Source organism: Gymnogyps californianus, unplaced genomic scaffold (assembly GCF_018139145.2).
Source record: "Gymnogyps californianus isolate 813 unplaced genomic scaffold, ASM1813914v2 HiC_scaffold_102, whole genome shotgun sequence".
Lineage (NCBI taxonomy): Eukaryota > Metazoa > Chordata > Aves > Accipitriformes > Cathartidae > Gymnogyps > Gymnogyps californianus.
This window is the reverse complement of record NW_026113983.1, coordinates 88,595-104,440: the sequence shown is the minus strand read 5'-3', so window position 1 is coordinate 104,440 and position 15,846 is coordinate 88,595. Positions and strand designations below refer to the sequence as shown.

The following is a 15,846-nucleotide window of genomic DNA, read 5'->3' as shown; positions in this document are numbered from 1 at the left end:
GTTTTCAAGACCACATGATTTTTACAAAGAACAATTTAACTCTGCAGTAGTTTGTGGGTTGTTTTTTTTGGTCTTTTTTTAACAATATTTTAAGCCTGATTGTATCCAAGTTTTTAGTAAGGTTTGAGCTGGTTTAGAGAACCAAAATTTAGCTGTTCAGAATAGTCTTTAACCTGAAATTACATCTTGTCTCTGCCTGCAGTGGTTGACCAAACCGTATTAGAGATGGTCATAATCTTTGCTGGTCTTCTGAGAAATGTATATGCTAAATTAATCACTAAGAAGTATATATTAAACTGGTTTAGGGATGGAAGTAGCCATTTAAAACAAGTAAACAAATCTGTGGAACCTCTTCATGCATTACTCTAATTTTCCCTTAAATGTTTGTTTATTAAAGCTTGCATTATTTACTGCATAGGACTAAAAGGTAGATACAGCAGTTGTTATCATTAGTCTGTAACTTCACTTTTGAGGAAAATAGTCTGAAGTTTGTCAGTTTGACATGTACTGACATATCTTCAGCACAAATTCTGGAAAATTTCTTTTCCAGAAGGGTTCATGTGTATCTTAATTGATATGTGCACAGGTGAACTAGCAATTGCAGCTCTATGCAGTTTTGGACTTCTAAAGAGGCATTTCAGTTGCAGTTAGATAATCTGTTGAGTTGCTTGATTATTTTTTTTTTTAATCTTCCATTTTTAGATTTGAATAAGTTGTTCCTGTAATAGAAAGTCCATTGAGAGTGCATTTTTTCTGGATCTAAAGCAGTGGAGAAACATCTGACTCTTACAGCTAACTTAAAAGTATAAACATCTAAGGAGTGATATGGAAAGCTATTTAACTGCCAAGGTATCTAAAATTATAACTTAGAATTAGACTTGTCAGTGATTCCGGTCTGTTCTGATATTTTGTTTCTATGGTACTTTTGTAGGATTCACACAGTGAATTTTTATTGCCTGTCTCTGTGTAGGGGATTGGAGTATCTATTTGTAACTATCATTTCTGGCCTCCATGCATGGTTTAAAAAAAAATAAAATAAAAAAATAAAATTCTAAAGCATTTGTAGTTCTGTAACAATACAGGTTATCCAGATCAGTTTTCCTCAGTCTGAACACTTTACAAACCTTAAAGCAACACAGGTTTTCTGGAATCTAGTGAGAAAAAAGTAATCATTGTAATGTGTATATTACTGCTCTGTGTAGTTAACACGTTAACCTAATTGGCTTTCTTAGTCTCAATTTTAGATTCTTCCCCCCCCCCAATGTTGGCCTACTAATGCAAGAAGTCTAACTGATACCTATTGGATAGCTTGGGTTCAAGTTTGTGGAGCTTATGAGTTCTGTAACCAATGAGCTCCTTGTAAAACATCACTTTCTGAGAATAATGAGTTACTATAGGATAAAAGTAAACTGAAGATACTCTGCACTGAGTTAAAAAAGAATCTTGCCTCTGAAACTGCTGGGACTCTGTCCTGGTTTCAGCTGGGATAGAGTTAATTTTTTTCCTAGTAGCTGGTATAGTGCTGTGTTTCAGATTTAGTGTGAGAATACTGTTGATAACACACTGATGTTTTAGTTGTTGCTAAGTAGCGCTTATCTTAAGCCAAGGACTTTTCAGTTTCCCATGCTCTGCCAGCAAGCAGGTGTGCAAGAAGCTGGGAGGGAGCATAGCCAGGACAGCTGACCCGAACTAGCCAAAGGGATATTCCATACCATGGAACGTCATGCCCAGTATATAAACAGGGAGGGAGTTGGCTGGGAGGGGCCGATCGCTGCTCTGGCATTGGTCAGTGGGTGGTGAGCAATTGCATTGTGCATCACTGGGTTTTTTTTATCTTTTTTTCCCCTCTTCTTTTTTTTGTTATATTCCTTTTCATTACTGTTATTATTATTATATTTCATTATTATTGTTAGTATTATATTTTACTTTAGTTATTAAACCGTTCTTATCTCAACCCACAAGTTCTACCTTCTTTCCCAATTCTCCTCCCCATCCCACTGGGAGCGGGGGCAGGGCGTGGAGTGAGGGAGGGGCTGCATGGTGCTTAGCTGCTGACTGGGGTTAAACCACAACAGCATGGAAGAGCACACCTTGTCACTGTATGAGGGACTTCATTCCCTTGATCCATATACCATTACTTTGCATTTCTGATTTAGCAGCAGGTAATTACATTAAAAAAAAAAAAAGCCCCCCCTCCAACCAACTGAATAACCCCAGCACTCTGAAAATTTTCTCCCCTACCCTGAGAAGTTGAAACAGTCAGGTATGAGTAGGAGGAAATGAGGACTAAGCCACCATGATGTCATTATTCATAGAGCAGATCTTTAAAAGGGATGATGCAGAGCTGGTGATGTGATGCCAATGACAACACCTAAGTAGGGTAGCAAGTATTAGTGGCAGTGTGCTGAAGCTGTGATAAGGTTTTTTTTAGGCTGAACTTAATTTTGTGAGCAACTGTTTTACCATGATGATTAAAACTACCTACTCTAAAGAAGTAAATCTGTAAATAATCAAGAGACTCTTATTTGTGTATGTCTCATTCTCCAATTCTGGAGATCTAAAAAAAAATACACTTTTCTCAAATATGCAGTCTTGAATCTTGGTATTAGTATGTGTGCAGGGCAAAGGATGAAGCTTTCATTCCATACATACTTTCATAGAATAAATGGTGTTGGAAATACACCACAGCTTTATGTTGACAAAAAAATGACCTTCCCTTATCATGACTGCACACTGCTTCTGCCTCTTCCCTTACACAACTTAGCTAAATAATAAACAACTGATGATATATTGTGACATGCTATCACAATACCAACACAGGGGAGGGTGGAAATGAGGGCTGGGTTGCAGTGTTTTTCAAAACCCTGCTATTCTTAATATTAGGAGAAAGGGAGAGGATTTTTTCCTGGTAGGAAAGGCTATGTTTTTGCGCTGTACTGCAGAGTCTAGCTCCAGGGTTCTGTGCTGGCTGGTGTCCAAATGGTTCAGTGTTTTGATGAGGCTCTGGCTTGGCTTTTAGCCCATCCTGCTGTCCTGCTGCTTTGGTGTGCTTGGACAGCTTCCAGAGCTAGGTCAGTTGTAGTCCCGCTGGCATGGAACTGGAAACAACCCCTCTTCACGACGACAGTGGTTTTTTTCTGCCACTTTTAGAGGGGAGGTTTTGCATGCTATTAATTTTATGACTATAATGGTACAGAAGACATTGGATTCTTTGTGACATGCTTAGCTGAAATACATGGGCACTACGATAAGCCTGTAACTACCTGGTTGTGGAACAAAGCTGCATGTCATTCATCAGATGTTGCTTCAAGGAAGATTTCACCTTATGAGCCATTAGTTTGTTTATTCTTCCTTGTCTGTTTTCAAACTGAAGTATTTTTTAAACAGTCACTTCTGTATGATGTGAAGAACAAAATCCATAGCAAATTATTGGTGAAACCACAGTATTCCCTATTCATGATGGGCCCAGGCGTCAGGCTTAGTTTGGAGGACTTCATGGGTGGAGGTTAAAGGGGGAAGGGGGTTGAAAAGGATCCTAGGTCTTGTCTTTTTTTTCCTTTTTGTAAATCCTGACTATGTAACTTAGTGTTTCTCTTCTCCCCTAGTTCTCTTATTGGTATCTTTTTATCCTTTCTTTTTCTCCTGTTGTCTTTTCTGTTTTTTCAGTGTTTAGTTTTGTTTGTAGACATTTATTTGGGGGTTGCTGGTATGTATATGGAAAGGAAGAGGTGGGCTATGCCCTGACACAGAGGTCCTGAGGAGAGAACTGAGACTACAGCAACACTTTTCGCAGGCAGGCAGGCAGGCAGGCAGGCAGGAGGCTGTTTTTCATCCTTCTGATCCCTTACTGGTAGATTAGTAGCCTTCCAGTACCTAAAGGGGGCCTACAAGAAAGCCGAAGAGGGACTTTTTACAAGGGCATGTAGTGACAGGACAAGGGGTAATGGCTTTAAAATGAAAGAGGGTAAATTTAGATTAGATATAAGGAAGAAGTTCTTCACTGTGAGGGTGGTGAGGCACTGGAAGAGGTTGCCCAGAGAGGTTGTGGATGCCCCCTCCCTGGAAGTGTTCAAGGCCAGGTTGGATGGGGCTTTGAGCAACCTGGTCTAGTGGAAGGTGTCCCTGCCCATGGCAGGGGAGTTGGAACTAGATGATCTTTAAGGTCCCTTCCAACCCAAACCATTCTATGATTAGGAGTGTCTTTCCCCCCCCCCCCCCCGCCCAATTATTTTTGTTGTTAAATTGGTATGCATTTTATATGTGATACTACTGAATTTTGAGCACTTTAACACCACTGGGCTGTACATCCCTAAGTTAAAGAAGATTATCTATTGTTTCATTGAACATTCTTGGTAGTCCCCCATTTCTTTTTTCCATATAGCCATTTCTTTCTGCTCATCCCTATACACAAACAGATTCTGCAGATGCTGCTTGTGTGTCAAGGATGGAGGATCAGCATTTAGAAATGTGATTCTGTTAGTTTGTAGTAATTTATATCCTATTTTGAGCTTTTTTTTAAACTTTGCTGTTCAAATGACTAGTTTTAGTTAGTGTTGCAGGTCTCTTGAGGCACGATAGCATAAAGCATTGTTTGCCTTAATCTTGTGTTCTGCTTCCTCTTTTGTGGAAGAGAGAGGAATAAAATCTCCATGCCCTGAGGTTGTAGGGCTTGTGCAGTGACCACATTGTTCCGGGGAACTTATCAGTGTGTGTGGAAGTGAGGGGATCGCATGCATGTGTAACTTTTCCTTTTTTCCATATCTCTTTCTGAAAACTTCCTCTGCACTTGCACTCCCTGAGGAGCACCCCTTTTCTGATTTCATCAAATGCAATTTATGCTCTTTTGATTTGTAAAGCTGTCCAGAGAAGGTATAAAGGGGCAACTGGAATATAAAGGAATAGTCAATAATTGTGGCAGTAGCAGCAGATTGAGCAACTCAGTGGTTGTCACTGAACTGTTTACTCAATCATGGTTTTGAATGCTTCCATACTTGATGTGTCACAAATTTGAAGTTGAGAGAAATCCTGTCCTTGCTCTCCTTCATTCAACAGTCTTTCCTGGGAGCTGCAAAGACAAGGTAGTAGTCATTGGACAAAGAAAGTGCATAACCTTCTGACTTGCTGCATGCTTGTTCCTCTTTATGCACTTCTCTTTGGAAACATGGGGGTATAATCATCACTAGAGTTTGTGTTGCTTTTGTAATGTATTTTTTTTTATTCCTTTTTGCTAGCTGGCTTGCCTTTTGCAATTCTCAATTCAAGACGTATCCCCTTCCAGAGAGGAGTTTTCTGTAGTGATGAATCCATCCAGTATCCATACAAAGAGGACACCATTTCTTATAAGTTGTTAGCAGGAATAATTGTTCCTTTCAGTATAATTGTTGTAAGTTAAACTTTTCTTCATTGCATTTGATTTCAATGGGGGTGGGGAAGAGGGAGGAGGGGCAATCTGTTAATACAGATTTCTAAAACTGTATTCTATAAGATTTCTCAACTTTAAAATAATGCACTTGTACTGCTTTAGCACATAGTCTAAATGGTGTTCTGAAAAGGATAACTAAAAGGTTTTCTACTGAGGCCAAACAAATAGAACTGTAGAACAGAAGAAGAATACCTTAGAACTATGGTGGCATATTTTGTTTATAGGTGACTTAATTCTATAGTCTGAGATAACTGGTAAAAACTTCCTCCTTTTCCATATAAGAATAACACTAATGTATTTTAAATGACTGTCTCAAGCTTTTCTATTTTGGGAGCTACTACTTTCAGAATATGAGTTTGCACAACCTATTAAGTCAGCATTTTTATCTGCTGCAGAGTCATTGGAAATACTTCTCTGTGTGGAAGTATAACAGATACTAAGTTCTTTAATAGAAAAATATTATGACTTTCAATTAGAATTTACCTCAAACATTAGAATAAAAAGAATAAGTAGCCAGGGATTTTTTCCCTGGATATTTCCCCCGAAGGCCAGGATAAAACACTGGGACCAGTTGTGTTTGAGTTAATGCTAAGGCTCACTTTTGCACTGCACCTAATCTGGTTGAAAAAGGGATACTATTCTCCTTCCCTCCTCTTTAGACCAGATCAGTGACCGGGAGAGATTGCCTCTGCAACTGCCAGTTTGGGATCTCTCTGACCACAGCTCCTAGCTCAGTTGAACTGGTTCAAGCATATAGTGACTCTGTATCCTTAAGACTTAATTATATGCTATCAGCTGAGCTAACCTAATAGCTTGCTGTGGACAAAAGGCAAGGTCCCACTATTGCCCTGTCTTTTGTCACCTCTAGTGGCTTGTCTGAACCAGGATAAGTTAGTGAAATGCCTTAATACAGCAGAAAATAGCTGGTTTCTTTGTGCTAGGTTGAGTGAAATGGCCCATGGAAGAATAAAATATCAGTGCTGGGGCAAAAAGTGGTGGGAGCATGTCCTCAGGCATGGGCAGAGGGGAGAGCTAGACCTCATCAGTTAACCATTTTGTGTCCTAAGTCTCCTGGGACTGCACTTTAGTTCCAACAATGGCCCTTCAACAGAGGCTTCAAGATCCCTGTCCAGATGTGCTAAAAAGCTTCAGACTCCAGTCATGGCTTTGTGTTGGGTGACATCCAAGCTCATCAGAGCTACAATTTGAGCGGAGTTAAGACTCTTAAGCCAAATAAGACTTTTAGGTGTATAAATATTTGTCCAAGTATATTTTAGGAATCAAAGCTGGAAAAGGAGCAGCTAAATGTAAACCTCAGTATTGGCCAGCTGTTTCTCTGGGCTAATGGGTTAAAATCAGGGGGGATATTATGACAATCTAACTCTTGCATAGGGACTGCGTGGATTTTTATCTAGGTTCCAACAGAAGGGTCAACTTGTAGCTTATGTTTGCTCTTGGATGGAGTTTTTTTCCTTAACTGTAGAAATGTGGGGCTGGGAAGCAAAACTGTGATTTACCTAGTTTTCCTTTTCTTGGAAAAACTGCTTCAAAAACTTATAGAAATACTTCTGGAGCAGACAAAACTTTTTTGTGTGTGGGTTTTTTTTTGTTTTGTTGGGGTTTTTTTTGTCTGTTCAATTAACTGGCAAGTGGTTTATGCTAAAAGATCCTGCCTTTTAAGATAGGACTATTTTTTCACCCTGTACTATCATTGGTGGTCAATATTATCTAAGAGCAGTAGTACTTGGTCACAGCTGAGGTCCATTTAGCTTGTTATCTCATTTCTAGCAGTGGTTAAAACAGATGAGTGAGGAAGAACAGAAGAATAGAACAAACAAAGATTGATGTTTTGCCCTCAGTACTTTCCTACCAGCCATTTGCAGTTCAGGGACTTCCTGAGTCAGAAAAGGCTTCAGTGAATATAGTAATTTTTAATGGATTTATTTCCTTTGAATTTATATAATCTCCATATGAGCCTGTATGAACATTTAGCTAACAAAGTTACCTTTGTACATCAGGGACCATCTTCCAGTAGTGAAATCAGGCTTTTCTGGCAAGATCACTTGAAAGTCAGATGGTAAAAGCAAATGTTGGTGTCTTTTTTACTCAATGCTCAGACAACTGAAGATGAATACTCTTTGAGTCCAGTGAAGTAGCTGCATTGACATCACCTAATTCTTTTTGTCGCCTCAACTGAGAAGTGACCTTCTTCCAGGTTTTGCAGCAGTGTTCTTTAAAAGGGATTAATTCTTTACCAGTCAATATATTGTCACCTCTGTGATATTTCTGCTCAACTATCTTCATTAAGAGGTTATTCTCTGGAATGGGTAGATTCTGTATAAGAGCATTTACTTTACTGAAAGCTTAAGTTTCTCAGCTTTAGTCCATGTTCTGGTGTTTCTCTGCTTCAGTCCATGTTTCAGTATGGTGCAGAGTGCAAAAATTCAGTGTCATGCATCCGATTGGATTGTCTTAATGTGCAAAGCCACTGACAGCTACTTTGTTTGCCCAGGTGTTAGAATGTCTAATAACAGCTTCATACACCAAAGCTCTGCTTTGCTGGGATCCTGGATGTGTCGCGCTCTCAGGTGACAGACAGAGCCATCATTTAATCTTTACAGATTTTTAAAAATAATTTCACATATATGCATACAGTTCCCCACCTATTTGATCACCTGTATGAGGTGAGCCTTTCTGTATAAAATGGGACCGGCTGGTTCATATCCAACCTGTCTGGGCTGAAGTAGTAACTATATCAACAATGAGGCTGAATTTTTGTACTTGGTTTAAGAGAAAAAAAATAAAATAATCACTTTCTGCAAAAGTTAGAAGCTACAGGAAAACAAAATTAAATCTACTTTCCCATCAACACTTGATGCATACACCTTGGACATGCAAGGTGAAAAATCCTTTGAAAGCCCTTAGTAATGTTTGTCTTTCCATACTCTCATTAGTTTTTTCTCCCCTAAAGATTTAATTTTCCTGAGGAATAGGAAATTTCTTTGTTTAAATAACTGGCCTTTCAGATCTGGAAATGAAGTCTAGATCCTTCAGAATACTCTCTGGCTTCACAAAAAGCCCAACAACTTTATGATGAAATAGAAAAATTTTGCTCAGCAGAAGTTTAGCTGAAGAAGGCTCAATGTAGGATAAAATGTAATACTGGAGAAAATGTTTCTGATTAGGGCCATGTCAAGTAATATGGATAAATATTATGAGAAGGCTTTGTTTTAATAAATATTCTGAAAATCAATAATTTCACATGAAGCAGGGTAAGGTAAAAGTTTTGTGGGTTTTTTTTTTCTTCTACATAAAAATGGTGTTTAAAGTTTTGGGAATGGTTACTGCTGACTCTAAGCTGCAAATTTAAATTTTCCAAATGTTTAAAAAAAATTAATTTCTGAAACTACATATCTGAGTATTAACAACAATAGAGTAATCTTTCTTTTTAAGCGATTATCTTTCTTTAACTATTGTCCTTCTTTCTCTTTCAGATAATCCTAGGAGAGACTCTCTCTGTCTTTTATAATCATTTGCACTCAAACTCATGTGTCAGAAATAACTACATAGCCACTATTTACAAAGCCATTGGGACCTTCATTTTTGGAGCAGCTGCTAGCCAGTCATTGACAGACATTGCAAAGTACTCCATAGGTAGACTGCGTCCTCACTTCCTTGCTGTCTGCCAGCCCAACTGGACACAAATCAACTGCAGTCTAGGTTACATTGAGAACTTCTCTTGTCAAGGAGACAAAGCAAAAATCAATGAGGGAAGGTGAGTCTGAGTAACCTTGTGTACTTGGTTGTAAGACCTGTTCCTTAACTTTTGAATGTTCTGGGATGATGAGTTTGGTATTTGTACTGCATTTTTTTGTGCTTCTCCTAGAATAAATTTCTTGTAATGAATTTTAAACTCTGAGCCCTGTCTAGACACTGGGATTTTTTTTTTTTTTCCAATTTGTGGAAATTGGTTTTATTAATGTACAGAAGAATGCATAAATTATTGTGTATTCATTTCTGCTTTTTAACAAAATGTGGGTGATGTTCAGTTTTGATTGGCTTCTTTTTATATATTTCTAAAATGTCTGTGTATCCTAATTAAGAGAAGAATTTGAAATCTGCCTTCAAAAAAACTATGTGGAATGACAGGGAAAATAGTTCAGATTTAGAATGAAAGCAAATAAAAATTGGATGTATCCATATAAAAATAGAGGACTGTTAAGAGGATCACTTTACTCAGTTTTCTAATTATTAGGCATTTCATTACCTTAAATACTTAACTGCCAGTTCATTTGCAGCAAGATAATGAGGAAACAAAAACGAAGCATGTGACACACTTGAGTTTTCACTGTGGTATAAAGAACAATATTTGAATGCTATTGGAAATGTTAAAGCATGTTCAGAATAATTTCTGGTATTAAAGTTGCTTGAGCTCCCTGGAAGCTTAGTTTTAGAGAAACTCATTGCCGTTCTTTTTCCAGAAGAACTATATATCCTTGTAGTTAGAACTTTTCTCTGTGTGTGGTTTTGGTGTGTGTGGTGTGGTTTTTTTGTTTGGGTTTTTTTGAGGGTTTTTTTTGTGTTTTGGGTTTTTTTTTTTTATACATGGGTATAGGTTTTGCTCATTGTCCTCTGCTCATTTGCTCTTCTAGCATATGTCCCCTATGGATATTCCAGCAGCATGCATGGTATTCCTCAGCAGCCATAGGAAAATGTTGCATATTGATTTGGTTGGGGACCAGGTCTAGCTCCAAGTCATGCACAGCAGCTGTTCAAAGGTTCCAGGAGCAGTTTGTATTTTGAAGGGCTGTTGATAGTAGAGGAGCAAGTGCATGATCATAGATAGGCAGTATAGCAGATAATCCTAAAATGAGCAGAACTGCATGCAGGTAGTAAATAGACAAATTGGAGCTTGTTCTATGAGAGATTAGAGTGCTTCATGTGCAGCTTTTTTATTACTAATGCACATAATTGTGCTTAGAAGATTTTTATTTACTTATTCTGAGCTATTGCAGACACTGATTGGATGGACTTTCCTCGCCTGTGAGTAGCCCTGTAGAGTCAGAATATCCACTAGTAAGGTATAACTTTTATCTCTGTTCCAAGAAATATGTGATGTACTTCTAAATAAAACTTGTAATGGTCACTTTCTATATGACTGTCAGCTTAAGTTTGGAAAAAGGCAGAGTAAACAAAGGAGAATTTTCATGAAATGTACAAAAAACAGCATGTCTGTCAGTTCTAAGTTACTGACTTATCAAAGATCTGACTTGTAGTTGAACAAGCTTAAATAATTGAAATAAAGGACGCGCTACCTCCCCCATACAAAATTGTCTTGGTATCTTGTCAGCTTTGCAAATTTTAGTGTAGTGAGTTAGCAGAAGTAATTGCCAGAAATGAACTCTTTCAAGTTTAAAAGAAAATAAAATGGTAATTTATAACACATGAATGGGGAAATACTGATTTTGTTGTATATTACATTGTGGCAAGGGGGGGAAGCAGCCTTTCTGTGTCTGAACATTACAAAACTATGTTCTTCTGATCCTCTCAACATGAGCTGTTTCTGTAAAAATGTTTTGACTTTTTTGCTTCAACTCACTAAATGTGGTATTTTATTTTTATTATTCCACTACTATGTAAAAAGATACTTGTCTAAGTTTCAAATGGAATGAGTCTTTTAAAAAAGTTGCACATCCTCAGGTGCTTTGTGAAACAGAATGAAATTGTGGGGTCAAAATTCAACTTGGATATAGCTCCGAGTCTTCAGCTGAACTTCTGCATGAGTCTAAAAATGCTTCTCAAATGTGAAGTGGGAAAAGGAGAAAATTTGAGTTGATTGTAATGCCTAAAATGGTCCTGAAATAAAGCTTTCTCTGGTTTTTGGAGATGCTGAAAAACAATCCAAGTTAGTTTATCCTCAAATAGGGAAAACCAGATTTTTTTGTTGTATGAGAATAACATGGGGGAACAATGGCAGAGTGATCACTTAGCTTTTGTTCTTCCCTGTGCAACTATTGCTTTAAAATATCAACTTCCATATGGGAAGCAAGATTTGTTTGTCATCTCTTAACAAACTGATGTTAGGTTTGTATTCACAGCTACTGTTTTATTCCCTTTTTTCTGTTGTCCCTGTTGCTCCCTAGAAAATTATGTAAGAAGGCTGTCCTGTTTGGTTAAAATTTGCCTTGAAGTGATGACTTTAATGTGAGTTCGCCTTTGGTGCTTCTGCTTTCGAATCAAGTTGAAGTTTTTTCAACTTTTGCATGCTTTTTTGTTTACAGCTTCCTGTGCAAGTAAGTTAGTGAGTGGTTAAAGGAGGGTAGATTAAATTGGGACGTAGTACTGTACAGGTGGATATCATAGATGCAGTGACCCAGTAAATAATTCTGAGTTTCTTACGTAAATTAGGCCCTACATCTGAGAGGGTGGTTTCAATGCTTTTTGGTCACGTGCCTACATACCTTACAGTTAATAAGCCACTAAGAATAGAGTTTGATTGCAGTGAGTTTTGCAGCAAGTTGGAGGAGGTTAGTAGGCTCTTGAGCTGTAACCCAGAGGTGAATTTCTGAATCAGTTGGATAAAATTATTAGAGGCAAACTTATTACCATCTACCCTCATTTGCACAAAATAAATATGCAGGTAGAAATACAAAGAAAGAATGAAGACAGGACAATCATAATATCGCATACAAAATCATATATTCTGAATTGAACCTATTATTCCTGTGTAGTAATAGAACTTGAGGTTGTTTTTGAATATTTTTAAAGATTCATGCTCAGTTATACAGTCAAAAAGACAAATATAATCTTTTTTTACTATTTCTTAATTCATAACAGGAAAATAATGTTTCCAGTGTGAAAATCTATTGTGTGCTTCCACTATGCATAGAATCATAGAATATCTCAAGTTGGAAGGGACCCATAAGGATCATCAAGTCCAACTCCCTGCTCCTCACAGGACTACCTAAAACTAAACCATATGACTAAGAGCGTCATCCAGACGCTCCTTGAACTCTGACAGGCTTGGTGCCATGACCACTTCCCTGGGGAGCCTGTTCCAGTGACCAACCACTCTCTCAGTGAAGAACCTTTTCCTAATGTCCAATCTGAACTTCCCCTGACACAGCTTCATTCCATTTCCTCATGTGCTGTCGCTGGTCACCAGAGAGAGGAGATCAGCACCTCCCCCTCCGCTGCCCCCCTTGAGGAAGTTGTAGACTGCGATGAGGTCACCTCTCAGCCTTCTCTTCTCCAAGCTGAACAAACCAAGTGACCTCAGCCGCTCCTCATAAGTCTTGCCCTCGAGACCTTTCACCATCTTGGTCGCCCTCCTCTGGACACACTCTAATAGTTTGATGTCCTTCTTATATTGAGGCGCCCAAAACTGCACACAGTACTCAAGGTAGGGTCGCACCAGTGCAGTGTAGAGTGGGACAGTCACCTCCCTCGACCGGCTAGCTATGCTGTGCTTGATGCACCCCAGGACCAATTTGGCCCTTTTGGCTGCCAGGGCACACTGTTGACTCATATTCAGCTTGCCATCATCCCAAACCTCCAGATCTCTTTCCATGGGGCTGCTCTCCAGCCTTTCGTCCCCCAATTTGTATGTATAACCAGGATTACCCCACCCCAGGTGGAGAATCTTGCACTTGCTCTTGTTAAATTTCATACAGGTGGTGACTGCCCAGCTCTCTAGTCTATCCAGATCTCTCTGTAAGGCCTCTCTACCCTCGAGGGAGTCCACAGCTCCTCCTAGTTTAGTATCATTGGCAAACTTACTTAATGTACATTTGACTCCTGCATCCAGATCATTTATAAAAACATTAAAGAGCACTGGCCCTAAAATTGAGCCCTGGGGCACTCCACTGGTGACTGGCCACCAGCCTGATGTAACCCTATTTACTGTAACTCTTTGAGCCCGACCCATCAGCCAATTGTTCACCCAACATATTATGGACTTGTCTAGCTGTGTGCTGGACATTTTGTCCAGAAGGATACTGTGAGAGACAGTATCAAAAGCTTTGCTAAAATCCAAAACCACCACATCTACTGGCTTCCCTTGGTTGACTAGATGGGTGACCTTGTCATAAAAGGAAATTAAGTTAGTTAAACAGGACTTTCCCCTCGTGAACCCGTGCTGGCTATGACCAATGACTGCGTTGTCTCTCAAGTGTTTTTCAATAACTCCCAGAATAACCTTCTCCATAATTTTACCAGGCACTGAAGGGAGACTGACAGGCCTGTAATTACCAGGGTCTTCCTTCTTACCCTTCTTGAAAATTGGAACAATATTTGACAGCTTCCAGTTGACTGGGACCTCTCCAGACTCCCAAGACTGTTGAACTGTTCTGTTTGTTCTCTCCTCCCTTCTCATCCCTAAACTCCAAGTATAAAATACTTTTGGTATTCAGCATCTCCGAGTAGATCAGAGCTCTTGGCCTGAAATAGAGTGTGAGGGGGAGTGTGTGAGTTGGAGATGAGTATAAGGTGGAAGTCTCTAAAAAATACTTTAGAAGTGGTACAGAAGTTAGATAATGAACAATTGTTCCCATTCCTCCTAATAGTAAAACTGGAAGGTGAAACATTTGAAGTAGTTTTTTATTTTTATTTTTTCCCACATGAAGATTAAGAATGTAAAGTAAGCTGCGGAAGTCTTTGATGCAGTGTTGGGATATGTAAGTTTATAGGTGAGTTCAAAAAGCTGTTTGAACAAACTTCTAGAAGAATAAAACCAAGAAAACACCTATGTTTCTGGAAGCCTGTAAGTTATGGTTAGAGGCTGAGAGTGTTGGGCAAGCATCACTGCATATTTTGTTCCAATACTGTTTCATGCAGATCTGATGTTTGCAACTCTTTGCATATGTCTGCTATGTTACAACATGGGGGCATGGGGGAAAGATAGCCATTAGTCTTTATTGTTCATCAGTAACAGTAGTATTAAAATACATGCTAAAATGCATATATGCTTTAGCATGAATATAAACCAATGGACTTATGCTTGGTTGTCTACATTAATAAAGTGTTTGTGGGTTTTGGTTAGTTTCAGTAAGGTTTTACACTCTAACCTGAACTTGATATGCTAATTCTTGCTGACTTAAGTATCTTGTTTGCTCTGTATCATGCTGAAAAGAGTCCTCTTCAGTTTTAAATAGCTTTAGCTTCTCCTTGACAACTTCTATAGTGTTTGCACTTTCAGTACTACTGTTGGTTAAACTAAGCTGAGGATCACAATCAATCATCACAGTTGTGTGCTTAATAAATCTCATCCATATTTGTTGAAAGATGCATGTAAGAGTTGGCATATATTACTTGAAAGTAGGTAGCACTTGCAGATCTCTAAAACATGTATGGAAATCACTAGTTATATTAAAAATTGCTAGTTAAATTAAGAAGTATTAGATTTAGAAACTGTACTTTCCTTCTGTCTCTTTGTAAGAGAACCCTTTCTTCAGGTAGTCTTTAGAATTTAATTTAAACTAGACTCAGAAGCTGGTACGAACTACTTCACAGCAGTTTTCTGAGGGTGAATGACTTATACAGAACTGCATTCTCAAGCTTTTATGAAGGTATTGCTAGATTTGATGCCAACTAGTTTTGTGTAGAGCTTTGTGATATTCCATTTAAATAAATATTAAGAGTAGTAATATAAGTTATAAGTTTTCCTTAGTTAAAGAAGTATATAACACAGTTGAATAAGGTCTATATTTTTAAAATATAATTGCACTGGGCAGAAGGGTACAGAACTTCATATCGTATAGTTTCTTTATTGGGAGACATGGCTTGTTTTAGTATTTTAGAAAAGTAAGTTTGATATACAAGCACAAGTTTTAGTGTCTATGAATGAAGAAAGATCAAAGCCAAGGGGTCCTCCTGTCACTAGTACTAGCAATTAGTATGTCACTTTTAGTATATCAGTATATACTTTAATGCTCCTGCATTGCCTTTAAGGTATTTTCTTTAGCACCTATAAAGATGATGACTTGCCAAATGGCTGTTTCCTCTTTCAAATCAGCAAAGTAGGGCTCAGTGAAATAGGTAAGTGTGCTAAGCTATAACCTTGATTGAGTAAGGATGCGAGTGAGCAGTGTCTGCTATTCTCTGATTTTTGGGTTTTGTAGCTCCCATTCTTATTCAGTTCTTCCTTCTCTTTTGGCTTGCTACGACTTACCTTTACCTGGCTTTGAGTTGGTTGGCAAGATATCCAAATTCCTCAAAGGGGAGTAGGCAGAGAAGATGTGGAAAGGACAGATGATTTTTCCATTCCTTATTGGTTGCTAAGGCATACTTCCCAAACCTGTCCACTCCAGCCAGACCGTAGAAGGTTGTTCATGCATCCTGTTTGTTAGCTTTCTTGCATCCGAAGGAGTTAGTAGAAACAACAAATGTTCACCAACAGGAGCTGTGAATTAATATTTTACTATTCT

At 38.5% G+C, this 15,846-nt stretch overlaps 1 protein-coding gene across 1 annotated transcript in view; it reads left to right on the top strand.

The window, feature by feature from the left end:
* The window catches only part of LOC127027901 (phospholipid phosphatase 1-like), a 73,033-nt gene that overhangs the window by 22,154 nt on the left and 35,033 nt on the right, over positions 1-15,846 (top strand). Inside the window, exon 3 of the mRNA XM_050913764.1 lies at positions 8,917-9,197. Coding sequence (XP_050769721.1) covers positions 8,917-9,197 — 281 coding nt within the window. The remainder of the gene's footprint in view (positions 1-8,916; positions 9,198-15,846) is intronic.